We start from the raw sequence: 26593 nt of genomic DNA, 5'->3' as shown, positions 1-26593 counted from the left end.
GTGTTTAGAAAACAGCGAGAGCACCACAATAGCTCTCCAGTCCCTCTGGATGAATGGACAGAGATCCCCGTCTTCCATCTTGTGACCAGACAGTGGGAGTATGGCATCTTTAGCAGCTAGTGCACTGCCAAGTTATCTGTGGTTAACCTTAACCTGTGGCGTAGCCTAAAATCCTTGTCTTTAGCTCTTCTTCATAACTTTTAATGCAAAATCTCTGCTTCTTGTGATCTTCAGACATTAGCCATTATTGTTACTGCCTATTGTTTGCCTTGCTGTAGTGCCTGAGGTGCTTAGCCAGCAGTTATGCTGCCCTTGAACAAGACACTATTCAGGCATATAATAAGACTTTCTGAGTTTCATGACAGTTCTCATGGTACACAACTAGTGGGTTACAAAGCAGCTAAAGGTGAACTGGAATGGTGTAGAGCAGGAGCAAGACATAAAAAGGAAATGAATGTTGACTAAAGAGCAGAATTACAAGGGGGAGGGGAGTCATTTGCAACTTTTTTTTTTTTAAACAAATGTGTTAATCAGGGGAAAAAAACATGGCTACTTATCAGTAAACGCAGAGATTTAAGATGGCTGCTGATCCAGATTTCCTAAAAGAGCTATGTCTTGTACCTGGCACTTGAGCATACTCTGGAAAGACTTCTTCTTAGACATCTCATTTATTTGCTTTCTGGGGTTGGAGTGAAGGACTTGCATCTGCCTGCCCAGGGCCTGGTGTGCCACAGGGCTTCCTCTAACCAGGTCCTCTGCAAAGTTATGTATGTCCAGCAGCGGCTGAACTTGTCTCATTCCTGAGCATGGTCATATTAAAGGAGGAATTAGAAGAGGAGAGGGAAGAGAAATCCCAGTTGTTTTTTTTCCCCTCTCAGTTTTCCCATTTGGATGTTCTTGTATATGATTAAGGTTCTCCAGAAAAGCCTCCTTTTTTAACCATTGGGCCTATAAAGACAGGTATACAGGAAGCATTGGCCTGCCTGCCAGAAGAGGCTATAAAAACCACAAGATGGACCTGTGGGACAGAACCTTGGTAAGGGAAAGAAGGAATAATTCAGGTAGGGTGCAGAGGAAGAGGATGGGGAGGGGCATATTTAGGAAACATTTTTTCACTGAAAGGGTTATTAAACATTGGAATAGGCTGCCCAGGGAGGTGGTGGATTTACCATCCCTGGAGGTGTTTAAAAAAAGGGTAGATGGGGCACTTAGGGACATGGTTTAGAAGTGGCTTTTGTCAGGGTACGCTAAAGGTTGGACTCGATGATCTTAAAGGTCCCTTCCAACCTCAGCAATTCTATGATTCTATGATTCTATATGTGTGTCCTAGTGAAGAAGGACCATGAGGACAGAGAAAGAAAGGAAGGACAGAAGTGGGAGGAGAGGAGCAGCTGGCGGGAGAACAGAGGCATGAGACTACCTATGGTCAGAGCCAAAATCCTATGACTAACATATGTGAAGTCCAAGTTTGCTCAGTTATACTTGCTTGGACCTGAATCACATGCAGTTTCTCCATATCTGGTACCACATGCTGTTCCTGTGGGGAGCCTGAGCCGGATTCGCCACCTCTGCGATGCTGCTGAGGCTGATGGAAATCCACAGACATGAACGCCAGTGTAACGGTGCACAGGCTCAGACGTGGCAACGCCAGGGAATCAGAACCAATCCCTCAAAGTAGGAGAGGTTGATTTTGCTTTTGTGGTCACTACTAAGTTCAGCAAGCAAAAAAGGCTAGGCAGGCTGCTCGCCAGCAGCCAGCAGTTTCCAGAAGCATACCTTGGAAGATCTCTAAGGGGCAAGGGAAATGCATGCCAGGCAGCTTGTGTGAAAGCACTCATTTGCCTGGCAGTGAAATCCGAAATTTGTCTGGTGGGTGAGCTGTCTGACTGATGAGGGGTTAAAGCCTTACTTGTTGCTTCCCAAAGTGGAGGTTTGAGTCTTCAGGTTGCACAGAGGCAAACAGCTCCAGGTGTAATTTGAAAAGGTAACTGTGCTTTTACTGTGACCAATACATGCCATTCAAACATGGTCAGTGCTTGGGGACTGGAAAGGAATTATGCAAAAACAAGCAGGATCCTTTTTTTTCTTTTTTATTTCTTTATAAAGAAAGGAAAGGATGGGCATGCCAAGCCAAACTGGCAGAGTACAGACAAAGGTAAGCACTGAGGCTTCTCCTTGGGGCCATCCACAGTAAACTCTTGCCCTGGTAGAGTACAGCTCCCCATCCCTCCTGCCGTGAGGGACCTAGCACGCAGCCAGCCCCTTCAGCACAATCACAGCTCTTTGAAGTTAGTTTGCACAGTTTCACAATACCGTCAGCCCACGTCATGGCGGGGCAGCAGCAGCTGAGGCCAGCAACAGTAGCAGCAGCAACACTGGACACAGTGCACAGAAAAAAGGGAGCAAAGAGCTTATTTGCAAACATTTGTAGGTAACAATATAGAAAGTCCAAAGATCATAATTCTGCTATAAAAATATTACACTTCATAAAACCATGTACTATAAAAAAAATCTATTCAGAAACGCTGGTAAACATAATAAATATCTGTACACCGGCTGCCCTTTTCATACAGGAAACGTAAAAAGCGTGAGCCTCAGAAATCATAATTTGTAAACATGAATATGGAGCCTGTAAACAAAGTGCTATATCATGTTTCATATTTTGTCAAATTCACTGAATACTACCCAAATAAGCCCCTTGGACACATCATCATTTAATGGCCAAACTCCACCACTGCGACAGGAAAGAGGACCCTGCTCTGAGCTGTCCCCCTAATTTCACGGAAGGTGCATACAGATTAAGGAACTGACACAGCAAGAGTGAGGGAGGCAAGATTTGGCTCTGAGTCACAAATCAGAAACAACCTTTAAGCAACTGGTTTTCATTTTCTGCACTTCAAAATGCTTATTTCCAGCCTCTCCTTTCAAAATTCTCCTTTATCGAAGAGGATTTATATTTTCCTCATTTGCCTTTCAGGCTACGGCATCTCTGAAAACTATGACCATCATCACATCCATTTAGGAGACAGGATGGAGCACAAATTGACTCTATAACTACATCAGCAAAGCAAGTAGCGGTTGTAATGTTCAACACTGACCATCATGGTTTACACAATACAGGGTGATGCAAAGGGCCAAACTGTTAATTTTAGACTCTAAACTCGGCTACAAAACATTTCCATGTGCAAGCCTGTACTGACATGCACGATCAGATGCCTGCTTAGCTGGCTGACCTGTGTGTGTTGTCACCCGCTTGCACATGGAAATGCAAGCTCTAGACTCACAAAACTTATAGATTTTAGCTAAAATTTGGCTCTAAGAACTACTGTGGCTTTATTTGCTCTGTAGTGTTCTTGTTCTGCACAGACTTCTGCTCACCCTTCATATAAATACTCAGAAATTTAGTTCTATACACACGGAGAACCTTACATTTAACTTTATCTTCTGAGTTTAGACACTCACATTTTTACTAACTTTCAGAATACAAGAGGATGCACAATTGTTGCTTGTGCCTGTTGTGGGCAGACATGGAGGGGGGAGTGGGGGACTGTGTTCACACAGTAACTGAGGGACCAGAAGCAGCTTAGCTGCAATATCTTGGGGCAATACAGGGTTTTAGAAGCACGGTCAGCTAGAAGGTAATCCACACTTCTATGGGATTTTGATGCATACATCAAATGAGGAAAAGAAAATGGGCTTGCACGTTTTCCTTTGTTATGAACTGTATTAAAACATATTATTTTAGGCCTTTTTATTTTAATCTAAGAAATATCTGAGGTGGTTGGCCCAGTTGTACTTCTTGCCTAACTGTTAGGATTCAGACATATCACCCTGGAGCTAGCTCTCTTGGCTCTTATTTAAGGGCACGATCTGCAGATGTTCAACAAGAGAACTTTGCTTCTAAATACTTGCTAAATACACACAACTAAGATACAGCTTCAAAACACCTGAATTAAAACAATTTTCCAGTGAAAGCTGTCTCCTTTTCTGCTATAGTGATCTACTTTATCTTCCATGCTTATCTGCCTTACTCCTACTAGGCATCTACAAGACTGTAGCACTCTACAAAATCAGGAATTTCCTCTGTAAAAATAGGTGATTTAAAAACAAACCCAGGATTTTTTCTATCCTCTTTATAAAGTCGATGGTGGCAAAAATACACACAGTCAACATTATTTCCCCATGGCGTGTTATCTGTGGCCCTATACCCTCTGGTTACAGGGCGTTTATATGAACTTGTGGCAAATTTTCAGAAGCCTGGACTTGTCCTCCCCCTCTGTGCACACCGCTTGGGACCGATAACCTGCTGCTGTACAAACATCCCATCATTTATCACTTGACTCTGAGCCACACCTGGGCTCAGCTCAGTGTAACTCAGAAACAGAGGGACAGAGGCGACACCGAAGTTGTAGCCACACCAATATGTTGACAGCACTGCTGGCAAAAAAAGACACTGTTGCCTTCCTGCTACCCCCAGCCACTTGTTCTGAGGCACAAACATTTGCTTTGCTCCGTGGTGACCTGGATAAGGGAGGTGTGAAAAGACAAATGAGCAGCTGAGGTCAAGAGAAAGTGACTGCCTGCCTGTTTTTAGCATCAGCACTTGCATATGCTGGCATAAGTTCTGTGGACTGGTGGCAAAAGAAACCCTTGTGGCACTCATGGTTTAGGGGATGATCCAAGCCCTGGCATAATTCATATTATAGACGCACAGCAACTGCAATACTCAATCAAAGTTCTGATGTATTCGGATGTACCAGAGCCAGGTACAAGTTGTTAGAGTGAGCACTGCACTATGCAGGCAAAACCAGCCTGTCCCTTAAAGATCTGTGTACTGATTTCTAACAGAATCTGATGTACCCTGTAAGCCAACAGATTTATTGTCCCTTTCAAACTCAGTCCAAAACCTATTTAACCGTAAGTCTGGCTGAAAAGAGTCCCAGTAGTACATCCAGGGTTAGATGAAGCACAGGGACACACGATCTGTACTTTGTAAGAGTGTGACACGCAAGGTTCATGTCACACAAGACATGCTTCTCCCAGCTCTCTGTGCCTGGGTTATCCCCAGTACCTGAGGCCGTTTTCTGGAGAGTCAAACCAGAATCTATTATCAGAGGGATTTTTTTTTCAGATGCAGAGATTGATTACAAAGTATCTGTGAAGGCCACTTGTGGTTTGCTGAAAAAGTCAGGCTTTATAAATTCAATCCGCTGTTAAAACTTGCTTAGAAAAAATTAAACAGATTTTAAACAAGTAAAACTTCATGGAGGACTGGGGGCGGGGGTCAGCTCTCCCTCTGAGCAGCATCTCCCACACCTTTGCCATATACACAAGCTGTGGTGCTGCATAGGAACTGGATCTTCCCATGATCTTCATCAGGGCCATTTGGCTTCTTCAAAGTCAGGGAGCTGCAGAGGTAGGATCCAGCTCTGCAAAGTGTGGGGAGATGCCTCCTCCCTGTTGGGCAGACACCCCTCTACTGAGCTGAACAACAGCTTTTGAAGCGGCTCTCCAGATAAGCTGACTATGTCTGTGACAGATGCACTTTAGCATGCCTTGGATGGTCATTGCTTTGCGTAGCTTGACGGTTCAGAAATGTAACTGGTAATAGCCTAAGGCACTAGGTCACTTTGTGGACTAATAACCTGCAAGATGGTATGATCTAATTCAAAGTGATTTTTTGACTTTTAGGAGTTAAACATAACATTTAGTAAAAGTCCTTTAAGATTAAAAAGAGAGGGCGAGAGGGAGAAAGAGAGAGGCTAAGCCTTTTTCAGTTAAGTTTTCTTCTAGAAAGAATAAATGTTTATTGCTGAGCTACAGCAAGGAGCCTGGAAAAGCGACCCTGGTATAAAAGCAGCCATAGCAGTAATTAGGCCATGGCCATGCATCTTTGCCTGGATCCAGCTGGGCCAAGGGAAGCAGGAGGTGCTACCAGTCTGAAATAATAAGTGCCAATGGTGTGTTCCTCCCCCTCTGCCAGGAGTGATCGTCCCTAGGATTGTTGATGGAGGCAAGATTGACGGTGAAAATGGTTTAACTGGGATCCTGACTGAAACAGGTCAGAAAAACCTCAGAAGAGCACATCCCGTGGCAAGCCTGAGGAAGGGGGGCTGATCTGCCCTGGGGGTGCACGGGGATGCACAGCTGGGACAGAGGGGAGGCTGGACAGGACAGCTTTTTCCACAGCTGCCTATCCACACCCAGACTAACCACTACCATTTTCAATGACTAATTTTCAAGAACACCACAGACAAACCTCATCAGAGTATCACCTCAAGCCCTGACTACACTTCTATCCTCATTTGGACAAGCTGGGACAGCACTTTTTTTGTGTGTATGTGTTTATATGTACACACACACACGTGCATACATCTGGATGTGCTGGCAACAAAATCTTAGTAAGCAAACCCCATTATATGTAATTTATAGGCTTATAGAGTAATTAACGAGCATCAACATGTATCATTCTGTATGTGGCCCAAACCTTGTACAGTTAATAGGGTGATAGCTGGTGGGTTAGAAAGAGCTAAATCAAGGAAGAGATTCAAACCATTAAATTCAGGAAGAGCAACATCCTGTAAGCTTGGCCTACAATAATATTCATTGAAAAAAAATGCTCAAAGAATTAAGACTGAGTTTATCAAGAGGGAATTAGACTGTTTCCAATGGCTATGAAGAGAAAGCAAACTGAAGGAACGGAAGATGACCAGGAAATCTCAGGGGGAGACAAAAACTCTACATAATATTTACAACAGTCTTTCTGCCCATATACAATACAATTACACCGACCATTAAAAATATGTTTTGTTGAAACAGCACAAACCATCTGGGACCCCAGAAAATCCATCCCTCCCTCCAGGTTGCCCTTAGCATCCTTGTGCCCACCTTGCCTTCTTCCAGGATAGAAGTCACTTAGAGGGAAACAAGGCCAGGCCCAAGCGTTTCTGCATCAGCCAGGATTTTTCCTGCCTGTGGACTCACCTCGCAGGGTGCTGCTCGCAGAAATATACGTGACTTAACTTCTAGCAAGAGGAAAAGTGTAAAGGCTGCAAAAAGCTGTCAGTGAGCCCAGCTTAGCTGGAGGAGAGAATGAGGGCTGCTGTGTATATACCCATAGACACACACCTGCACGTGTTTGCACACATCAGTCCAAGCTGATTCAGCCACGGTGTGAGGTTTCACAGCATCGTTTATTCTAGAAAAGAGATGGGCTTCAAGGAGAGCCGCTTTGCAGCAGACCTCTGTGCACAGCACATAAACCTGAACATTAAATATAATATCGGTTTAAATTATTAAGAATAAATTTAAATTTAAAAATAGACTAATGCAAACAAACAAATTTCAGTCAACATTGGAACAGAGCTAGTTTTAGGAAGCATATTGCTGTAGCAAATGCAACTCCTTCCCTTGGACACTGAGGCAGTGATCTGGTAATTCCAGTTCAGCATCGAGATGCACATACCGCCCAGCATGGAAAAATTACCATCTCCAGCATATGAAGCTCCATGTTCACATTTTTCTTTTTTTTCCCATCATGACAGAAAAAAAGGCAACATAACACATTAGCTTTTCCCACAAAGCATCTGAGGTGACAAAATTTACTCGGAAAACGAAAATTAACAAAAGCAGTACAAAGAAGAATCCTGGTCAGCTTGTGACCACCATAAGCCAAGACGGGTAAGAGAAAGAATAAAAAAATAGTTCACATCCGGCACCACAAAGCTTGCGCATTTTCTTTGAAATCAGGGAATGAAAAAAAAGGTCCATTTTGCTGAGACCATTTCAACAAAGTTTTCTTTCCCCGAACCTAGAAAAACCAGGTATTAGGGTACAGAACTTTTGTTTTATATGTATATAAATACACATGTACATATTTATATAAATATAAAAGCAGAGCATCCTCCCATTTCTCCTCATAATTTATTATTATTATTAAAGCTTGTAACAGAGTTAGCTGGACTCTTCAGAAGCAGGTACTCTCCGCACACACATGGCACAGGGAGTTTAGCTCTGCTAGAGCAGAACAGCCAGGCAGGGACATGAAACGTTGGGTGACAGGGGCGGATTCGGGTGAGCAGCCAGGGAAGGGCAGGGAGCAACAACTGGAAATGACATCGCTTGCTCCAGGGTGGCACTCTGGCCCACCAGAGCCGGCCTCCGTGAGCAGGCGCCGTGAGCAGACTCCACGATGGCGTGGGAGGACAGCTGCACAACCCACCCGGCCCCTCAGCCGCCCAATGCCCACCCCCCTTTTCTGCACCAGCTGCTGGAGAGGGACTGTCCCTCGCTTTTAAAGGGGTCCCAGTTCACCCTCTAAGCACGTGCATGCTAGTTCCCTTTGGCAGTACTCCCCACCACGCTGCCATGGGTCTTTTCGCCTACTGTCCTCAAAGTCACTTGCACTGTTCCCTGCCTCTGCTCGGTTCCCCAGCCCCCTCACCAAGTCCTCCCAGACATCCTGCTTGGTGGCCAAGACCAGACGCCTTTTTTTCCCCTGATCCACAGGCTCCTACTCACACTGTTATATGTGAATGCTTTCCCACAGTCTTGTAAGACCCAATAATTTCCTCCGAGGAGTGAGTTTCTCAGAGGTTTTCTGCTCTCTGAGACCTCTGAGTAAGTCAGGGCTGGTGGCATGTGCTCCTCAAGAGGTGCTGACTTCGTTCCAGAGAGGGCAGGGGCAAAGTGCAAAAGATTTCTTGAAATCAGAAGGTATTTCCATCACCAACAGCTCTCTCTCCTTCATGCTGTATAGCACTTATTTCAAGTAAGGTTATTATTCACGTGTCTCTGCAGTCTTCACTCTTCCTGTGGTGAGTGGAGATCAGTAGATGTCTACTGGTGACCAGCTGAGCCACTTCATCATGACGCATGCTGGAACAGCTGAAAACATTCAAACCTGATTGCGTTCTTCATAGCAAAAAGTGCTTTTCTTGAGAAATAAAATGAAAACAGTCTTCCCATGGAACATCTTAAGGACTCAAAACCAGTATTTCCTAGGGTGGGAAGGATGGAGCACATCTACTTTATTTGGCTTTATCTCAGTAAGGAAACAGAGCTAGTGGCAAAATTGGCACATCTTTGTGAACTTATTAAACTCGGGACCCTGGCTGGAATGTAAAAGAAATGATGGAGCAAAGGAGAACTTTGCCTTACACTGGGCTTCTGCTAGTTCTGGCGATTTCATGTGCAGGTTGTCCAAAATAGTTCTGCTAGCCAAGTAAAGATGAATCTCTCAAATAATAAACTGTGGGTTTTCAAAGAGGCCTTTTGGGGGTACTGCTACAACCTGGTAGAGGTAAGTCTTTTCATGCCCCTCCGCTGAGCCAGATTGGAGGACAATACAGGCTCCAGCCTTGGTGCCTGAGGTGCTCGGTTTAAAGCAAAGTAAGTGGCTGCCATTGCACCCTGTAAAATAGAGAAAGACAAGAGAGTGTTGTGTTTGTTTGTTTTTTTTTCCTCAGGAAGACAAAATCACGGGGTGAAATTCAGTTCTTTGGTACTTTTTCCCTCCCTTTCCCTATTCAGTCCCCTGAAAAAATGGATGTGCATGGATGATTTCCATGAAATGATCATGTTTAGGCTGGCAGACAGCTAGACCCCTGACGGAAAGCGGTGGGTAGCAGTACGTGCACAGAGTCCCACTAGGTCACTACAATCCAGATGGAAGTTAAAAATATTGAGCAGGTGACAGGTCCAAAAGCTTTACTGTTACTACAGTGCCATATTATATTTGGTCTCTGTGGCAAATAATCTTCCCAATTCCTCTATCGCTTTCCAAAATGACAGCCCATTCTGCAAGGAAGGAAGAGGCAAAGGGGTAGGATATACCTTCACCAGGTGAACGTCTTGTCTGCTGAGTTGGTTTTGAGACAAATACTCCCTGTTCACTATCCATGGATGTCTTAGGACTTGTACTGCCGTGAGGCGCTGATGAGGGTCTACATGAAGCATCTTTGATACAATGTCCTGGGTTTAAAAGGAAGAAAATGGTAAAAGGGAAAAAGTAATTAATAGTGCAGGTTTTACTAAGATCTTCCTGGTTGACCAGCACGTGCAATGGAGAGAGGGATGTATGTTAGATATGCTTTATATTTTTCAAGTGTAAAGTCTGATCTTCAAGATTTCCAAGTGTAAATTCGACTCTTAGTTTACAATCCAGTCAAAAGACAATTCAGAGGGTATTCAGCTTATTGAGTGAGTGTTAATTATTGGTGACCTTGTAGGGGTGATAAGCTCCACCTAAAGAGGATGTCATCTGGAGGCATCTCCTCACTGACATGCTTAAAAGACAAGCCTAGAACAGAAATCTGATTCGAGTGGCTAAAATTCAATGAAATCAGTTCTACCATGTCTGAACATTTTAATCCCAAAACTGAACATCTGATAAAAAATTAATTGTGAGGCTTATAAGTGTTGGTAGCAAGATGAGTAAGTTACTAGGATGGCTTGCAGTTTTGTGATGGGACATGTCAGTATTTTTCCATGGGACACTACTGGTCGCTAAAACTGAAATCTCTTGCAGGAATATCTAGACCCTGTCAATGTTTCTGATTAATGCCAGGCAACTGGAAGCTTGTCAGCTTTCCTGCCCATCTACCTGTTTTACAGACCAGTGCACAGCCCAAAGATCGCAGCACCAGACAAATTTTATCTGGTTTTTATGCTTTGTGATAGGGCAGCCTAAACTGTGGACTGTACAGGAGTTAAAAATGCTAGTGTATGAACTGCCTGCTTCTTGTTAACTTTGAGAAGCAAAAAGGTGATTCACATAGAGACCATGAATTTGTGCCATTGACTACCCTACACTTCTAAAAGTTCAGTTGCACCAAAAGAGTTCTGTGCTAACGTTAAGAGCATTCACAATTGATGGTGCTATATTATGCCTTAGTTTAATGAAATAAAGTGCCAAAATTCCTAACACGCTATTTCATGCAGAGTGGTAGAAATATAAAGAAGGAATTTTTGATTTCATAGGGCACAGAGAAATAGCCCTTCTGACTATCTCCCTCTTAAGTTTGTTACAATTGCAGACTGCAAGCCTGTTCCAGAGAACAAGAAAAAAAATCTGCGAACGTGTTCACTGACCTTTGCAGTATCAGATACTGAATCCCAGTTTCCTCCTGTAAGCGCGTATTTGCCACTGCCGATCCTGGCCAGAATCTCCTCTGGGGTATCATCTGGTCCATTTGCAAAAGGAGTGAACCTATTTAAAAAAAAGAGAAAAAAATACAGTGCAATTTGCAAGTATATGATTTCTAGGATCTAGTGCTAAATGCCACCAATTTCAACAGGAATTTGGTTCCAGAACTGACCACACACATTGCTGCTTCATTTTCACTCAAACTATACAGTCCTCAAATTAAGCTGTTCTGCAGAGGAAAAGACTGATTCCTTAACTGGTTTTAAAATGTTTATTCTGTTCTCATTTTTTAGGAATGAAATACTCCTTTTAAAAAATAGACAGGCTTTTACCTCTTTAATTGTTTTAATTCTGCTTTATTGCCAACAGAAGTACCTTGATAATGGCAAGAAACGATAAAAGTAATAAAGGAGAAAAACTAGGATCTGCAACAGAAAAAAAGGAAAAGAAAAAAGAACCCTTTATAATCGATTTTGCAAGGCTTTGTTAACCATAATGTGCAGGTCTGTTGGGCAAGACAAATGATCTGCAATAGGTTACTTCCTGATCGAGCCAGTCAGAAGTTACTGGTAACATGCACCCAGCTTTACAAAAGTATCACATGCAGAGGGCACACTTTTTATCTTCATAAAGTGACAAGCGGTAAGATTTTTGCATCTGACTAAAATCTACCAAGCCAAATTTTACTCTGCAATCTTGAACATCTGTGTAGGTTTAGAAGAAGGGGGTATTTGGGATTTTTTTACTTTCCCTTCCATCTGTCTTTTCTCTTCTGAAAGTGTGCCAGAGTACTTTTTAGATTGTTTAAACAGTTGTTTTGGCCACATCTTTCTATCCCACCTGGTTTCTAATAGCACATTGAATTCCTTATGCTGTATTTTCTCATTTTCAAAACCACATCAGATTTCACAGAAGTTCATCCTAAAGAGATAGATAATATTTTTGCAATCTGTAACTATCAAGAGGGACTCACGAAGAGTTAAGGACCGGTTAAAACTCCAAAGTCTGTCACTACCTGCATTAACAAGATCCCAGCCTTCTGCTCTAGTCCTGCGTGTCTGAGCCTTCTCTGCTCATAGAGATGATGGGAGGAGAATAAAATCCTGGTTGCAAATAATAGTCAGTTCCTACTAACTCTCCTCTGCTGAGGAAGAACAAGGCCATCCCTAAATGCCGTGGTGGCACCTAAAAAGTTAGCGCTTCTCAACAGTTTGCATTACTCTTATTTTGTCTTGTAAGTGCAGAAAAAAGTGAGATGTAAGTGAATAGCACCTGTTGGCAAATTTAATATCCAATAAATTGTGCAATTTGTATTTCAGATTCAAAGACATTTGGATTTTTTTTTCACATTTAAAAAAGAAGCATTTTCGCTGTAATCAGCTAAACAAATGTGACTGTGGGTAATGTGTTGGTTTTATTTCACTGATTCTGGTTGTGTATCACTGCAAATGTATGGCATTAGCCAAATAGAAACAGGTTTTTGGAGATCCCACAGAAAGTCACAATGTATTTCAGATAATGGTGAACACATTTGTACTCAGGAACAAAATAGATGTGATTGAAACTCCTGGCGATAACAATAATTCATGAGGCAAGAGACATGAATAACAAAAAGGTAGGGTCCAACTCTTTGTTTTCTGTATAAATCCAGGAATGAATCCAAGCTTCTTGCCACAGCTGAATGATCATGAAGCAGATTAAAGAGCTGTCAGACGTCACTGAAAAGTTTCAAGCTGCACTTAGGTACAATAAATGTGCACATACCACACCCTGAGAAATGAAATTCAGGGGCCTGATAACTCCAGAATGGATTTGCACACTGTGTTTCCCACTCACCCCAGCACATCTTACTCCTGTCCTTCACTGCTTATTTCAAACTGTCTCATTCCCTGGGTCTTCTTGTGCCAATATTTATCTTTAGCCAACACACTGGCAGGGGTATTTTTGCCAAGTACTGCCCCCCCCCCCCCAAAAAAAAATAAAATTCCTGCTGCCTGTTGCTGTTCTTGCTGGTCTGTTCATTTACTTTCTGTCCTTTCTGCAGCACATTTTTCAAATAGCATATGAGAACTATGTTTTGGTTTGTGGTTTTATTTTTTTAGCCTTTAAGGGTGCTCAGATACCTTGATAACAACAGTAGAAGAAGAATGAAGCTGAAGAGAATATATGCATTAATAGAAATGAATGAACATCCTCTTATGGATAAGGTGAACGTGATATGGCTCTTCGTACTCCTACACTCCTCTCCTAGTGTAAAACTTTCATGCTGCTTAGGTGGTGAGCGAGGCTTTTAGGAGTCTAGGTCTCAGCGCACACTTACAGGCCCAGGCTGTTAAAAGCCTAAACAACTTGTAAAGCATCATTATGCATTCTGGAAAAACTTCTTCTAATTCTAGGTCTTGGCATCTAATTTCTTGCCTTGTACAACTGAGCACATTTCTCAAAGGAGGCCAGACAGTTTGCTCTCTCTATCTGTGATTCCTTTCTGGCTTAATCACTGCTGAAGTCCTGAGCCCACTGGAGACTGCTGCTCTAGGAAAAACTCTACACTCACCCTGCCAACATGGTATACAGTAGGATCCCCAAGCTCCAGATGTCACAGGCTGCATCGTAACCTTGGCGTTTAAGGACCTATGAGAAGGAAAGAGAGAGACGAAAATAGGTTAATCTGCTTTCCTGAATTTTTAGCTTCTGGTGTTTGAAAAGCACAGATTAGTGGTTGTAGGTGCTGATATTTCCAGGGCTTGCCCTTGTATCTGGCTGCCTTAGGTGCAAAACGTTCAGTAGTGGAGTGAAGCAAGGTGAAACCCAGGCTGGAGTGAGCTGGTTAGTGTGCCAGCCCAGCAAAGGTGTCACCTCCACAGTGACAGAGTTGAGTGCACTTTGTTGGAGGCTCTGGAAGCCTCTCTGAACATCTAACACACAGCAAAGCAGAACAAGCCCCTCTGCTTACTTCAATGTTTTAAAATCTTTCTTAAAAAAGCTCGTTAATACTTTGAAATGTATCCTCCTAACATAAAGATTACTAAGAACACTGTGGATGCAACAAGCATAGGGCTGAGTGACAGTGATGAGCATGTCTGAACTCAGTTTGGATTTGATACAACAAATGGATGCACTGGACTTAACAGATAATAGGATAAAACTTGATCCCTTTTCCCTATGGGGAAAACAAGACCCATGGTACTCAGCAGAGATCTGACCAGTAGGTTCGATGTTGGTACAGGATGGCAAGTTATAGCAGAAAGGGTAAAATCTGGATTTCATTTATGCTAATACATACCAGAAGAAACGCCTATTTGAGTCAGTGCAAGTCCAAGTGAAAGTGAAGTCACCAACTGAGGCTGCACTGCTGAGATTAGGGGAAGAACTTTGGTTCTGTTTGGCTCAGAAAAGCTCAGGGACCACCTCCGGACCTTCCACTTGCTCAGAAAAGCAAACTACCCTTCTGTTTATTCAGTTTTGACACAAGGGGAGTTTTGTCCCCTTTGGATGGATCAGTAGATACATTAATTTTTTGCAAAGCACATGAAAAAGGAATGTACAAAATCAGCACATCTTTCTCTGGCCTGCAGCCTTATTACCAGGAGTGATTTCAGCTATCTGAAGTCTATCACAGAAAAGACCAAGCACTGCTAGGAAAAAACAGTTTCAGAAAAAATTGTCTCGACAGATTTTACAAATGATGAGTGGTAAAACAACCATCTGCCAGGTATGCTGCTGAGCGAACATTTGCTACCTGGAAAAACAAAACTGAGAAAATGCTGCATTTTCTCCTGTTGACAAAGCTGGTACAATTCTGCTTCTGCCTCTCTCTCCTGCGCTTCATGTATACGCTCTCTGGCTGTTTTATTTGTTCCTATTTCTTTAGTTCCTACATTCATTCCCCCTCTATTAATGTTAGATTTTATGGGCAAAACTTATCTGCTATTTGAGAAACTCAATTGCTTCTTGCTTCTCCTGTGAGACTGAATACCCAACATTTATCTTTTGGTGTGGCCATTCTCATTGCTTCTTGAACAGTTACGTTTTTCATTGCCATCACTGGCAAACTCCAACAACCAAGGACAATCAAGTCCAAAGCAAATGACAGAAAAATGGGGCAGTGATGATGTCTAGTGGAGCAGCATATTAAGCAAGTGGTTACACAACCCCAAAATGATGGGCTGGTGTTGGTGTGTGCCATCATTCAGTGTGCAAGAATGCTGCTAGATAACAGGGGCATCTACCCTGTGCCAGCATCTAGGGAGAGCTTTGCTGGGAATTAGTTTTTATTGATAACAACAGGATCTAGTGAGAGTTATCAGGTAGTGTCATTGCTACTTGAAAATGTCTCCTGCAGGTCTGTGCAACTGTGGTTAAAGTGAGAACACTGAGCTGGCAGGAGCAAGCCTGGGAAACCTTGGCCAAAAAGATGAGCGTTTGATCTAGGGGGCAGATGTTACCAAACAGGAACAGGCACCTGTCTTAGAAATAAATCAGTCAGGGAAAGAGCTTTGCAGAAGATGCAGTGGTGCCCTACTCTAATGGATGCTGAAGAATTTACCACTCATGAAGGGGTTTCGGTCACCTGGGACCGAATGGTGGGATCTGGGATTTGGTGGGATCTGAAATACAGGCATGAGCTGCTGGTTCTTAGCTCCACACATGGCAGGGCATTGTAGTGATAAGGAACATACTTCCCCTGGGTTCATTCAGTTCTGATAATGGCTCAGATGTTTATCCAAACCCCTTTTATTTCTGCAGGCTTTGATTCATTGGATTAACAATGTTACAAATACGGGCTTTTCTCAGTTGCGACACAAGCAGGGATGCGTATGGGTATGAAAGTTAATAAACAATCTCATCGTTTCAAATGCCAAGACAGTAGTCCTTCACGGATTTTGCAGGAAAACTACAGAAAAAAATATTTCCACTTTATCCAAAAGGATCCTACGGCATCCCTAGGGAAACAGCAGGCTGCCTTCTCGCCTGATCCCGCCTCTCCTCACCCCCTGCACCCAGCGGGACTCGCACTAGGTGGCAGCCTGCGCCTTTCTCTCGGCCGGCCTCCAGCTCTGCTCATCTAAACCCCCAATTAAATGTTTCCAAAATAAAGGGAGAGCCAAGTGGGCAAACATGTCCTCCTTCCTCTGCCACTGTCTTCTTGTATCATCAGCGCAGCTGACATTCCGCCGCCTCGTTTAGTTTCATGGGCATATGGCAGACGTCGCAGCGGGGTTCAGATGGGGAGCGTTAAAGTCGAGTGGAGTCTGGAGGGCAGCATTATATCACAGGTAAAATGTAAAAGCACTTAAGGCTTTATTTAAGCTCTCTGCCAGTTCTGGTAATGTTTCAATTAATCTCCAACGTTTCCTGCATTAGCAGGACCTGTCTTACCACAAACATCTGGGAGCGTGATTTCTGCTTTCAGTTCAAATCAGAAGATTCCGATCTGAAACTGCATTGGGCAGGCAATGTTTGTGATTACAGACGCAATACAAAATAGCCCATCATGAAAAATAGCTACACTTATTTTAAGTGCCTTGTATCTTGGAGAAAATCTGAGTGCTCTAAATCTTGTAAACATGATTATGTTTTGGTTTAGAAATTGAATTGCTGTAGTGCCACAGAACTTTTTTTACGTATTTTGATAAATTTTAAACAGCTCATTCCAATTTCTAAAATGAAAACCCAACCAAACAGCAATAAAATAACAAACCAATATGTCTTGGCAATGGGATTTTTTTTCTGAAAAAAATCTGCTTTGAATTTATACTGCCCCAGCAATGGTCTCAATTTAACAAATTCTATTTCACATGCTGGAAGGCTGTGATTCCCGCAACTTTTGGTATCATGAAAGGACCTTGTACAGAAAGATCATCCATTTTTCTCTTCCCAGTTACATATCATGCAAATGAACATTGGATGGAGAAGAGTTATGGGGAAGAAAAGATTGCTGATTGATACCAACTGAGAGACAGTGGTATCTGACAGCAGAGGACAGATGAAGTACTGAAAGGCAATAGTTTTGAATTTTTCTTATAAAGACCATAAGAAGCTTAGGAAGACACACATTTGAAGTTGTGCATTGCAATTACTAAAATTGCTGATAAGCTTCACTCTGAGAAATCGAAAATTACCCAGGAAATTAACCTTTTGCTCCTTCATCAGAAGGAAGCAGATATGAACATCTCAAGGGTCAAATGCAGCAAACAGCCCAAACCATCCAAACAGCTGTGGGACCAAAACCCACTCCTGTGGGGCTGCATGAAAGCAACAGCACTTGCCAGTGATGCAAAGCCACTTCTCCCTGGCTTGGGGCAAGCTGTTTGGTCTTCCTCCATTTCCCCATCTGTAAACATGGGAAAGCAGCCTTTTCCAACATCCCCCATAACAGCGGGGATTGGTACTAGGAAAGCCCAAGAGAAGAGATGTTTCTTTAGCTCAATGAAGCCAACAATAAAGCTCCCGCTGACTTCAGCGTGGTAAGGATTTTGTGCATGGATTTTTCTTTTGAGTCTTATTCCTGACATCAAGATTTCTCTCTTAAGCCTTATCCCGTTCTGACACAGTGAATGAGAGGGGAAGCAATCTGAGCAGAAGCGGCTAGAGAAAAAATGGTATTTACCCTAGTAATGAGCCAAAGCATTGTGTACGTCAGTCCAAGACAGACACCAGCTTCTGTCAGGAGAAAAACAACTGCCCTGACAAAACCAGGAGTAGGAAAGTTATGGTAATAGAGACCGTGCAAGTGCTGGTAGCCTGGTTTCTGCCTTGCTCCTCTCGTAAAGGCAGTGAGGAAAAGGGAGAGGAAGGACTGCTTCCTAGGACATGCTCATTACTCACGGCTTTGAAATGCGATCCTACCTCGGGGGCGACGAAGTTTGCCGTGTAGCAGGGAGTCATGAGCAGCCCATTCTCCGCTCTCAGTTGCTTGGCAAACCCAAAGTCACAGATCCTGATGGAGTCTGGGTTTCCTGACTCATCCATGTAGAGGATATTACTTGGCTTGAGATCCCGGTGCACCACCTTAACAAGAAAGCAATGAGTAACAAGTGAGGAGAGGAGGTCAGGAAGGATCCAGGCTTGGCTGCTGTTTCTGGTCTGCCGGTTGAGGTAGGTCAAGAGCTCATGCCGAAAATATTTACGTTTTGGAGAAAAGTTGCTTAAAACCCTTGGGCAAATGAAGAAAAAAAAAAAGGTTGAAGTCTGTTAAAATCGGAAAGAACATGTTGACAGTCTCTGCTGATGTATTTAGAGGCTGCTGCTGTAAGGGGGGGACACCTTTCCTGAGGGTGGTCAGAGGGGGTTGCTGTACAAACCCCTTGGTGTCAGAGTCTTCTAGAACTTGATGGCCCTAAATATTCAGCTGAAAAGGCGAAGAAGAAATCCCGTCATAGGAGGAAAGTGTGTAAGGGTCTTCTTGCGCCTGTCCATGTGAGTGGCTCACACCTGAAGGGAGGGATTATTTTTTTTCCTCATTTCAAAATGTATCCACAAAAATCCGTTCTGTAGGCGTGCAACTTCAAGTGGCTGTGTGTTTTACCACACATGCTGCATTTCAGTGGTGGGAAAAGAAGCCTTTAGTTGTTATAGCAAGACTGAAAAACTATCACGAAAACATAAAAGCCCAAGAACAAAATGCACTTGTTTTAATCGTGAAACAGAAAAAGCAGCAAATATTTGGCTAATCATACAAACTGCTTGTCCCTGAAAAGGAGAGATTTTCAAACTGCTCAATACAGAGAGCTTAGATTTTAAAAACCATCTCTTCAACAGCATGTCAGAAACCTTTCCCATCAGCTGCTCAAACTGCCACTTCACTTGGAAACCTGAGCATTTGATTTTCTACCTCTCTGCTGATTCAGCTACCCTATGTGAAATTCTGTTGAAAGATCAGGTACTGCAATGGTGACTGTGATAAAAAGTAAACAACTAATATCCCAACAAGGTACATGAACTTGAAAATCAGTGCAATTTGGGGATGAAAATACCACTTCAGCGTACTGCAGTTCAGTTGGGAAATGGCTAAAAAGCCTATGACCCTATTTCACAAACAAAATGTAATTATAAATATGGAGAAAGGGGTCTTTTTGGGGAAAAAAACATATTTACATTTCAGAGAAGCAAGATCGCCACTGTTTGCTTTTCTAAAAGTAATAGAAGGTTGATGCAGATAGCCAAAAAAGCAGTGCTTACACCCTGAGAGTGCAGGTAATCCACAGTCCTGGTGATGGTGCACAGCACAGCGCTGGCCTCTCGCTCTGAGAAACACTTCTGCCGAAGAATGCGGTCCAGCAGCTCACCTCCCCGCATCAACTCCATCACCAGGTACACGTATTTCCCATCATCATAGACCTGGAAGAGTAATGAAATAAATATATGTTTTGGACCCATTAACTTGGTGAAGGTTGGTCCTTTGATCACAGTGTTGGCTTGCTTGGGTGAGATGTTGCAAGAAGAAAATGTCGGCTAATGTGGTGGAAATGTGCTTATTACGCTTAACAACAGAAAAGGCAACTTATAAAATGACTTAATCATCACTTTTTTTCTCGTGTCTGTAGCAGCTTGCCAATTTGTCCACACAGAAACGTAGCTTTCCTGATCTGCTGTCACGTCAGCAGAGTAGACCAAGCTGCTAAAAGCAGCACCACTTCACACAGCCTGAAATGTCTGCTGGCTCTCACCCAGGCCTCCTTCTCAGTAGTGTTCTCTTTCCACTTCCACAGGGTAACGTTTGCCATTTCAAATATCAGTATTTCCCTTTGACTCATGATCAGCTAAATGAACTGTATTATACTGTTGGCCAAGACCTGCTTCCAATGATATTATATAGTTTATGTTTGCCGTTCTGGTGAATAAATTGTTGACATCAGCTACAAGATGTATTTACCTTCAATGTCAATTGCAAGGGGTAAAAAGACATTTTTGTCTAAATTGGAAGACAGCCATTTTCACGTCATAAGTCTTTATCTGGACTGCAATAATAGGTGGTGCTATAGTCATCAATGCTAAATGTTTTTGGAAAGGAATATAAAACCTTTTTTGCACAGATTTCAAGATACTCTTTAACACTTAGGAATTAGGTGAGACTTTCCTGAGGGCATGCGGTTAGAAATTTTTTATATACTTCTCTAAGTTCCGAACCATAACACACTGACCACTGAGACAGGCAGGATTTTGTTCTGTAAACTCTTGAATCTGACACGGTGTGGCCAGTCCTGGGTGAGACGGCAGGCAGCGTAAGTGAAACATCTCCCACTGAAGGTCATTACTGCATGTGAGCACAGCGAAGGCTGTTCTTCATAAGAAATCTTCATGCCTTGTCAGGCTGCTTGAGTAGAAGGTAAATACTGCCTAGCATTAAAACACTGTCGGGGGAAATCCTAGTGACTTTGTGAGCTCTCCTCTTCACAACAGAGCAGATCCCACAGGCTGCTCATGAAAAAGCATCCCCTGCCCAGCAGCACCCCTGTGTGTGCTCAGCAACTTGCTCCGTAGCATCCAACCAGGGAGATCTCACTTCTGAAAAGTGCTGCAAAACCAAATACATTCTGTTGTTCTCCAGCACCGTGCCCCTTTGGTTTTATCGACAGTTGGTTAGACAGTAATTGGAGAATGTATAACCTGACAGTCTTTCAAACTGGTATCCAGGAATTTGTGAGTCCCATTTTTTAACTTGATTTCAATGGTTCTGGTTTTAGCTCTGAGCTTCAACTGAAGAATCTTCCAGACATGGACAAGTAGGTGAGCCTGACCATAAGGTGAGAATCATTTAATGCTGAAGTGCTCAAAGACTACTCACATCTTTAAGAGTAATGATGTTTGGATGCTGTCCGTATCGCAAGAGGATCTCAATTTCTTCAGAGGGGTCTCTCTTGCTCTTATCAATTATCTGGAATAAATGAAGCACAGTGTAGTAAGATACTGGCTAGCAGCACTAAGCACAAAACAAGCAATTTCTACAGTTTAAACAAATTAATATTTAAAATTCTTCTATTAGTCATTGTTCTAGGAGAGGACAGCTCAAACCCTGTGCAAACGAGAGCAATGCTGACTATATGCCAAAGTCAGATGGAGCAATAATTAGTTTAGATTCTGAAGGCATAGGCCCTCTTTCTGATGCCTACAGTTTTGTTTGCCCATAAATAATGGCAGTAACAAGAAGTATCATTTAGAAATCAAACAGCCTGGAGAGTTTTAAAATAGTAAGAGTTTTAAAATGACCCCGTTGACGTAAAAAATGGAAAAGTTCGTTACACTGGCATATGCTTCTATATCTGCTGATAATTAACAGAAATTGCTTTTCAGGTGGGTTTGTCAGAAGTGAAAATGTATAGACATTTACTGTCAAGGGAGATCCAAGTTGAAGCTATTGGTAATCACTTGGCTTTTTGGGCCATGCTGTTGTAATGAACAAGAGAGTGGACAGAGATTGCATTTGGCCATGTAACCAAACTCTGCCCATTCCTAAGCTAGAAAGAAACGTGCTCTATATATCACTTTTCTGTATTCAGCATATTTTGCCTTACCAGAGAGTACACAGTGAGACATGAAAACTGTTTAGTTTTATAGCAGCAGGTCTGAGAAATACATGACACCTGCTGCTTAGAGAGAATCACTGCATGGAAAGCCTGCTGTTAGGATGGCACTGACTTCTCATCAATACCTATATTTGGGATGTCAATCAAAGAGCTTTGATCATTTCCCCAGTTGAGAGCACTGATTAACGCTTCTCACTTCGCAGTTTTAAATGATAAATAGGAAACAAAAAAAAAGCTATAAAATAATACAAGAGAGATCTCAGTATTTTGGAATCTCAAATGCAACTGCACAGGGGATGGTGAAAGACTCATTCTACTAGAAACTCATGAAGAGTACAGTATTTTGGCACAACTTCTTATTGCTAGAAAACAGCAGTAGTACTTTTGAATAACAGGTTTACCCAAGAGGAATGGGTGGCATTTTCAGAATATCATAATTCTGTTATTGGCTTAGATTTCAAGGCTTCCAACCTAAAATGTGGTTAATTCTCTCTAAGAACTAGGCACAGAGCACAGATTTAAAACAATAGTGTTTGCAGGGAAACAATTTTTTAAAAATCTCTTTTGTTAATGAGGATAAGTGCCTGGCTGCTTTTGCATGCATTTTTTTATGGCTTAATTATGGCAATACACGTTTAAGTACAAGTCTAGAATTTTATGCATCAGCTATAACAGTGCATACTTGAATATATGTCAGAGGTTTTGTAGTCAGCATGACTGGCATGCATTTGCAGTGATAACGATGGTCAGTATTGTCCATGGTTGAGGTATGCATTTGAAGCCATATCAGTGATTTGATTCTGAATTAATAGCAGTGTGACAAGTGAAAGTGCAATATGGAGCTGATGCAGGTAGATGGCTGTTGTCCACATTTGAATAAATGAAGGAAAAACCTCAAAAACAGGTGTGTAGAAAAGATTCTCCTTAGAATAATGTTGTTCTCTGAGTTTAGTTGAGACATTCTCGAAAAGCCAATGAAACCCTGATTGAATGACTCCTCATACATACAGCCACAGTGGCTGAATGTGTCCCACTCAACCAATAACTCTAACATATAAAGACATCCTCAGGGCCATTTCCCTGGCTAAACTAATACAGCTCTTGCCAAGTTAATGGAGTTACCCACATGTGCACCTGTTAGCCTCTGCCTGCCTTGCACCAACCGGCAGAATTTACTGCAACAAGTATTACTACCACTGTGTGAAGCATTACTATCACTACTTCACTGCAGCAAGCAATATATTCCAGATTCTTTTTCCGTTGTATTTTCCTGTGAAAAGAAATATCCAGAGCTGTGGAAAATTCTAAGCAACTATTCATAATGCAGGACTAAAATTGCATATATATGGCCTAAAAAAAATCCAAACCAAAAATAGTCTTCAGCTATTGATACAAAACTCAAAAGAACATAACCTGAAGCAGTCTGCTACTGATTTAGTAGCAATAGCAGTAGATGATACGTAATGCTTCTAATTCATAATATGCTATATAAATATATTTTGCAAGACAGTCCTGCTAAATATGCATGCTTTTTGCTTTAATGTGTGCACAAGCTGCGATCCAGCGATTAAATGGACAAGCTGCCCCAAAGCAGACAACAAACCATTGTCAGAGCTGTGAAGGGACCTGCCAAATTCCTCACCCAGTCCCTGGGCAGTCCAGTTGGACAGACCAGAACAATTTTTTCCCTCCACAATGAGAGACTGTCACCCTGACAGTGCCTCTCTTTGGCATGCCTGTGACTTACACTTGGTCCACAACTGAGGAAGCAGCAAAGGAGGTGGCTGCTGCACCGTTAGCAGAAATCCCTCTTTGGTTCAGACCGACTGCACTACGCAGAGTTTCTTTATTCACATGCTGCAATGGCTGCAGCAGCTCCTTAATATGCCCCAGAACTCCACTGTGATACCCAGTTCTCCTGGTCATCGTCTTCAGAAAGTGTTTTGGTGTGTTGTTAAACCCATGCCAGACTTTCCAAAGAGGGAAGCTGGCATGTCAGGGTGGTTCGGACAGTGGTTGCTGCCTCCTATTACACCCAGAGGCGTCTGCGTCACGACACGAGGTGCTGCATCCCCAGAACATCTGCAAATTGTGCCCCAACTTAGTGCCAAAACGAGCTATGGTAAAATGCAGGCCCAGTGCTCCTTACTGAACACAGGGATAAGGGAGACGTGTCATGGGCTTCTGGTGATATTCATAAGTAGTTCTGAGATTCTCAAAAAGTATCAGATTAAAGGAATCAAATTGTGTAAGTGAAAAGGCAGTGGTTTCACTAGACGGGTGTAAAATAAGTGCTTTTTGTGCAGCTGTACTTTCTGATTTTCAGTCTGGGCGTTGCTGTGTATAACACGGAGGAAAAGCACGCTCCAGGCACCTTGTGCAGATGCAGCAGGAGAGAGGCAGGATGGATGGAGGCAGCCCCGGCACGGCACCCTCTGCACGCTCTCCCCACGCTCACCCGCCGGCCACCAGGATGCTTGGCCTCCTGGCAAAAGCTTCTGCCGTACTTGTGCAGCAACCACTTTCTTCTCCAGACAGCAACACCCGGGCTGCTGGGCACAGAGTCCAAAATCACCATGAACGCCTCGTCCACAATCCTACATGCTTATCTACACACTCATCCCCCTTCCTGGAGCGGGTCAGTGCCAAGATATATGAAGCAGCCTTGACTGCGATTTGAAAAGTCAGGCTTGGCGACTGCCAGAGAAGGTGCAGGAGGCGTTACAAAGTCACGTGGTTGTACTCTGCCTCCTGGAAACAAACCAAGGCGCTCTTCTTGCCAGTCCTTTCCAGGGGAGACCTGGCAAGTATCTGCCGGCTCCTCGGGGCCGTGCTCCCACTGCCCTGAGCTCTGGCGTTCTCCTGGGCTGTCCGAGGGTGGGGACATGGATGGATGTTCTTTCCAGTGGGCTTTGACTGGCACTACCAGAGCAGACACCCATACCAGACACTTGGCTTTTCCATTTCTATGTTACTGTTTCTTCCTCCTGCTCCTGCTTTGGAGTTTAATTATCTCTAAGTTTTAAAGATCAGCTCTATTGTCAGTTCACTTCTGCGTATTGACAGGTTTTAGCTTTGTCCGCTGAATTCAACCAGTGCAGATTGTGCAGACCAGACAACAGAGTATGTGGCACTTCACACCCCATCAATGTAGCAGTTAGATATGGTCCTCAAATTAATTTTAATACAACATCTCTCAGAGCTATTTGTTCAGGCTGCCCAGAGGGACCCCACAAGGATAGCCTGTTGTTGGCCACCCTGCTCCAATGAGGACCAAAGGCTCTGGATTGTTTCCTACCCATATACTGGAAAATGCAATGCTAGAAAGAAAAAAAGCATTTAACGTTACAGATTTGGATACAGGAACTGCCATATTCTCATCATACTTCCTAGATGAGACCACATATGGCCACTGCATGTGACACACTGTCTGCTCTTGTTCAGAATTAATATTGTTATTAACCAGTTAATTTTTTTGCTATCTAGTAGCCTTCAAGCTCTACTGTTGGACGCTGGCAAGTGAAATATCTGTCTGAATTTTAGATGGGCAATGACACTCTTAAACCCCGATTAAAAGCTGAGCAAAACTATGTAACATCTAAATATTTCTTGTGGTGATAAAGAGCATTTTCCACCCTGGTCACTCTGTTTCCTCTGAGACGTTGTGTTTTGCATGAAGACAGACTCTTCTCTGTTCCTCTCTGTGGCAGCCCATGAGCCTCCTGCGGCTCTTCCTGTGCAAGGAATGATGTCTTTTCTTTAGGAAATACATTCTGATTTGAACTCAACTAAAATGTACGCATAAACACCCTCTGTTACAGAATTAAGGGAAGATTTTCTCTGCTACTAGTCCTGAGGTTTTGAGTTAAGATGTAACAATGCTACTTTTCTATTTCTCTCTGTAGATGTGTGGTGAAGAACGCCAACTCAGAAAGCCATCATAATGTACAAATAACTGAACTGAAAATGTAGCAAGAGCTCTGTTGTGCTTTTGCAGAGAAGAGCCATGAAGCAGAGGGGGTTTCTACTGTCCTTCAACTAAATAAGAAACTGAGCCACATAACAAGTAGACTTTTGTCTATGTATGGGACAGCCAAAGATTGCTTAGAAACTCCTCTGTATTAAACAGTGGATGAAACAGTTCCAGAGTAAAAAGGGGCTCAGCACATGCAATAGTGTCCTTTGCTCTAATAGGGGACTTGTTTGTTCTTTGACTATTGCATCCTTTGTGTATTTCGCTGAGTAGCTGAAAGAAAAGGTGCATTTTCCTCAGCGGAATTTAGGGTAAGAACCTCATGATATTTTAAAATGAGTCCAGCTCCATTGAGGGACAATACTGAACTTTATCAAGGAAGAAAGGATCAGGAGACAACATTTTCAAAATCCTAATTAACACGTCTGGCCCGTTTGTACAAGTCCTTCTACAAGTCTTTTGCATGGAAAAAAATCACGTGATTGTCCCTTACTAATGGGTTTTCAATGTCTTCAACCTTGCCAGAGTGGACTGATGAGTATAAAAGAGACCATCAATACAGTTCTGTGTGGGTAAAGCCTTGCTGAAATTGGTACAGCGACTATATCGACAGTATAGCTTTATATTTGCTTGTTGCAGTTTTGTGAAGGTAATTGCATGCCTCCAACTGTGTAGACAAATTTCTTCTTCTGAATCTAGTTATGCCATTAGCAGATGTTACAGTCCTCAGCTGCTTGATACCACCCACCAGCTGGGACTTCTAGCCTCCACAGCCCTGCCAAAGAAATGGTATGTGTGAGCGCTCCCTAATCTGCTTTGGGCAGAATTAGCCCTGTTAATACAGACTGCCTTTTCAAACAGCTGAAATTAACCTGTGTGACCTTGCACGGGGAGGACGGCTGTGTTTCTCACATGGATTTCTTCATCACTACAGTTGTGAGATTGGAA

At 42.9% G+C, this 26593-nt stretch overlaps 1 protein-coding gene across 5 annotated transcripts in view; it reads right to left on the bottom strand.

Moving 5' to 3' along the window:
* Positions 1 to 2122: 2122 nt before the first annotated feature.
* The window catches only part of RPS6KA2 (ribosomal protein S6 kinase A2), a 315972-nt gene continuing 291501 nt past the window's right edge, over positions 2123 to 26593 (bottom strand). For all 5 annotated transcript variants that reach the window (XM_063329165.1, XM_063329167.1, XM_063329164.1 and 2 more), the window contains 7 exons: positions 20934 to 21023; positions 19328 to 19486; positions 17996 to 18157; positions 13701 to 13777; positions 11092 to 11209; positions 9835 to 9972; positions 2123 to 9411 (listed from right to left, as the gene is read on the bottom strand). In XM_063329165.1, the coding sequence (XP_063185235.1) occupies positions 9286 to 9411; positions 9835 to 9972; positions 11092 to 11209; positions 13701 to 13777; positions 17996 to 18157; positions 19328 to 19486; positions 20934 to 21023 (870 nt within the window). In that variant the 3' untranslated portion in view covers positions 2123 to 9285. The remainder of the gene's footprint in view (positions 9412 to 9834; positions 9973 to 11091; positions 11210 to 13700; positions 13778 to 17995; positions 18158 to 19327; positions 19487 to 20933; positions 21024 to 26593) is intronic.

Source organism: Chroicocephalus ridibundus, chromosome 3, assembly GCF_963924245.1.
Source record: "Chroicocephalus ridibundus chromosome 3, bChrRid1.1, whole genome shotgun sequence".
NCBI lineage: Eukaryota > Metazoa > Chordata > Aves > Charadriiformes > Laridae > Chroicocephalus > Chroicocephalus ridibundus.
Note: the sequence above shows the minus strand (reverse complement) of the source record. Positions and strands in the feature narration are given on the sequence as shown.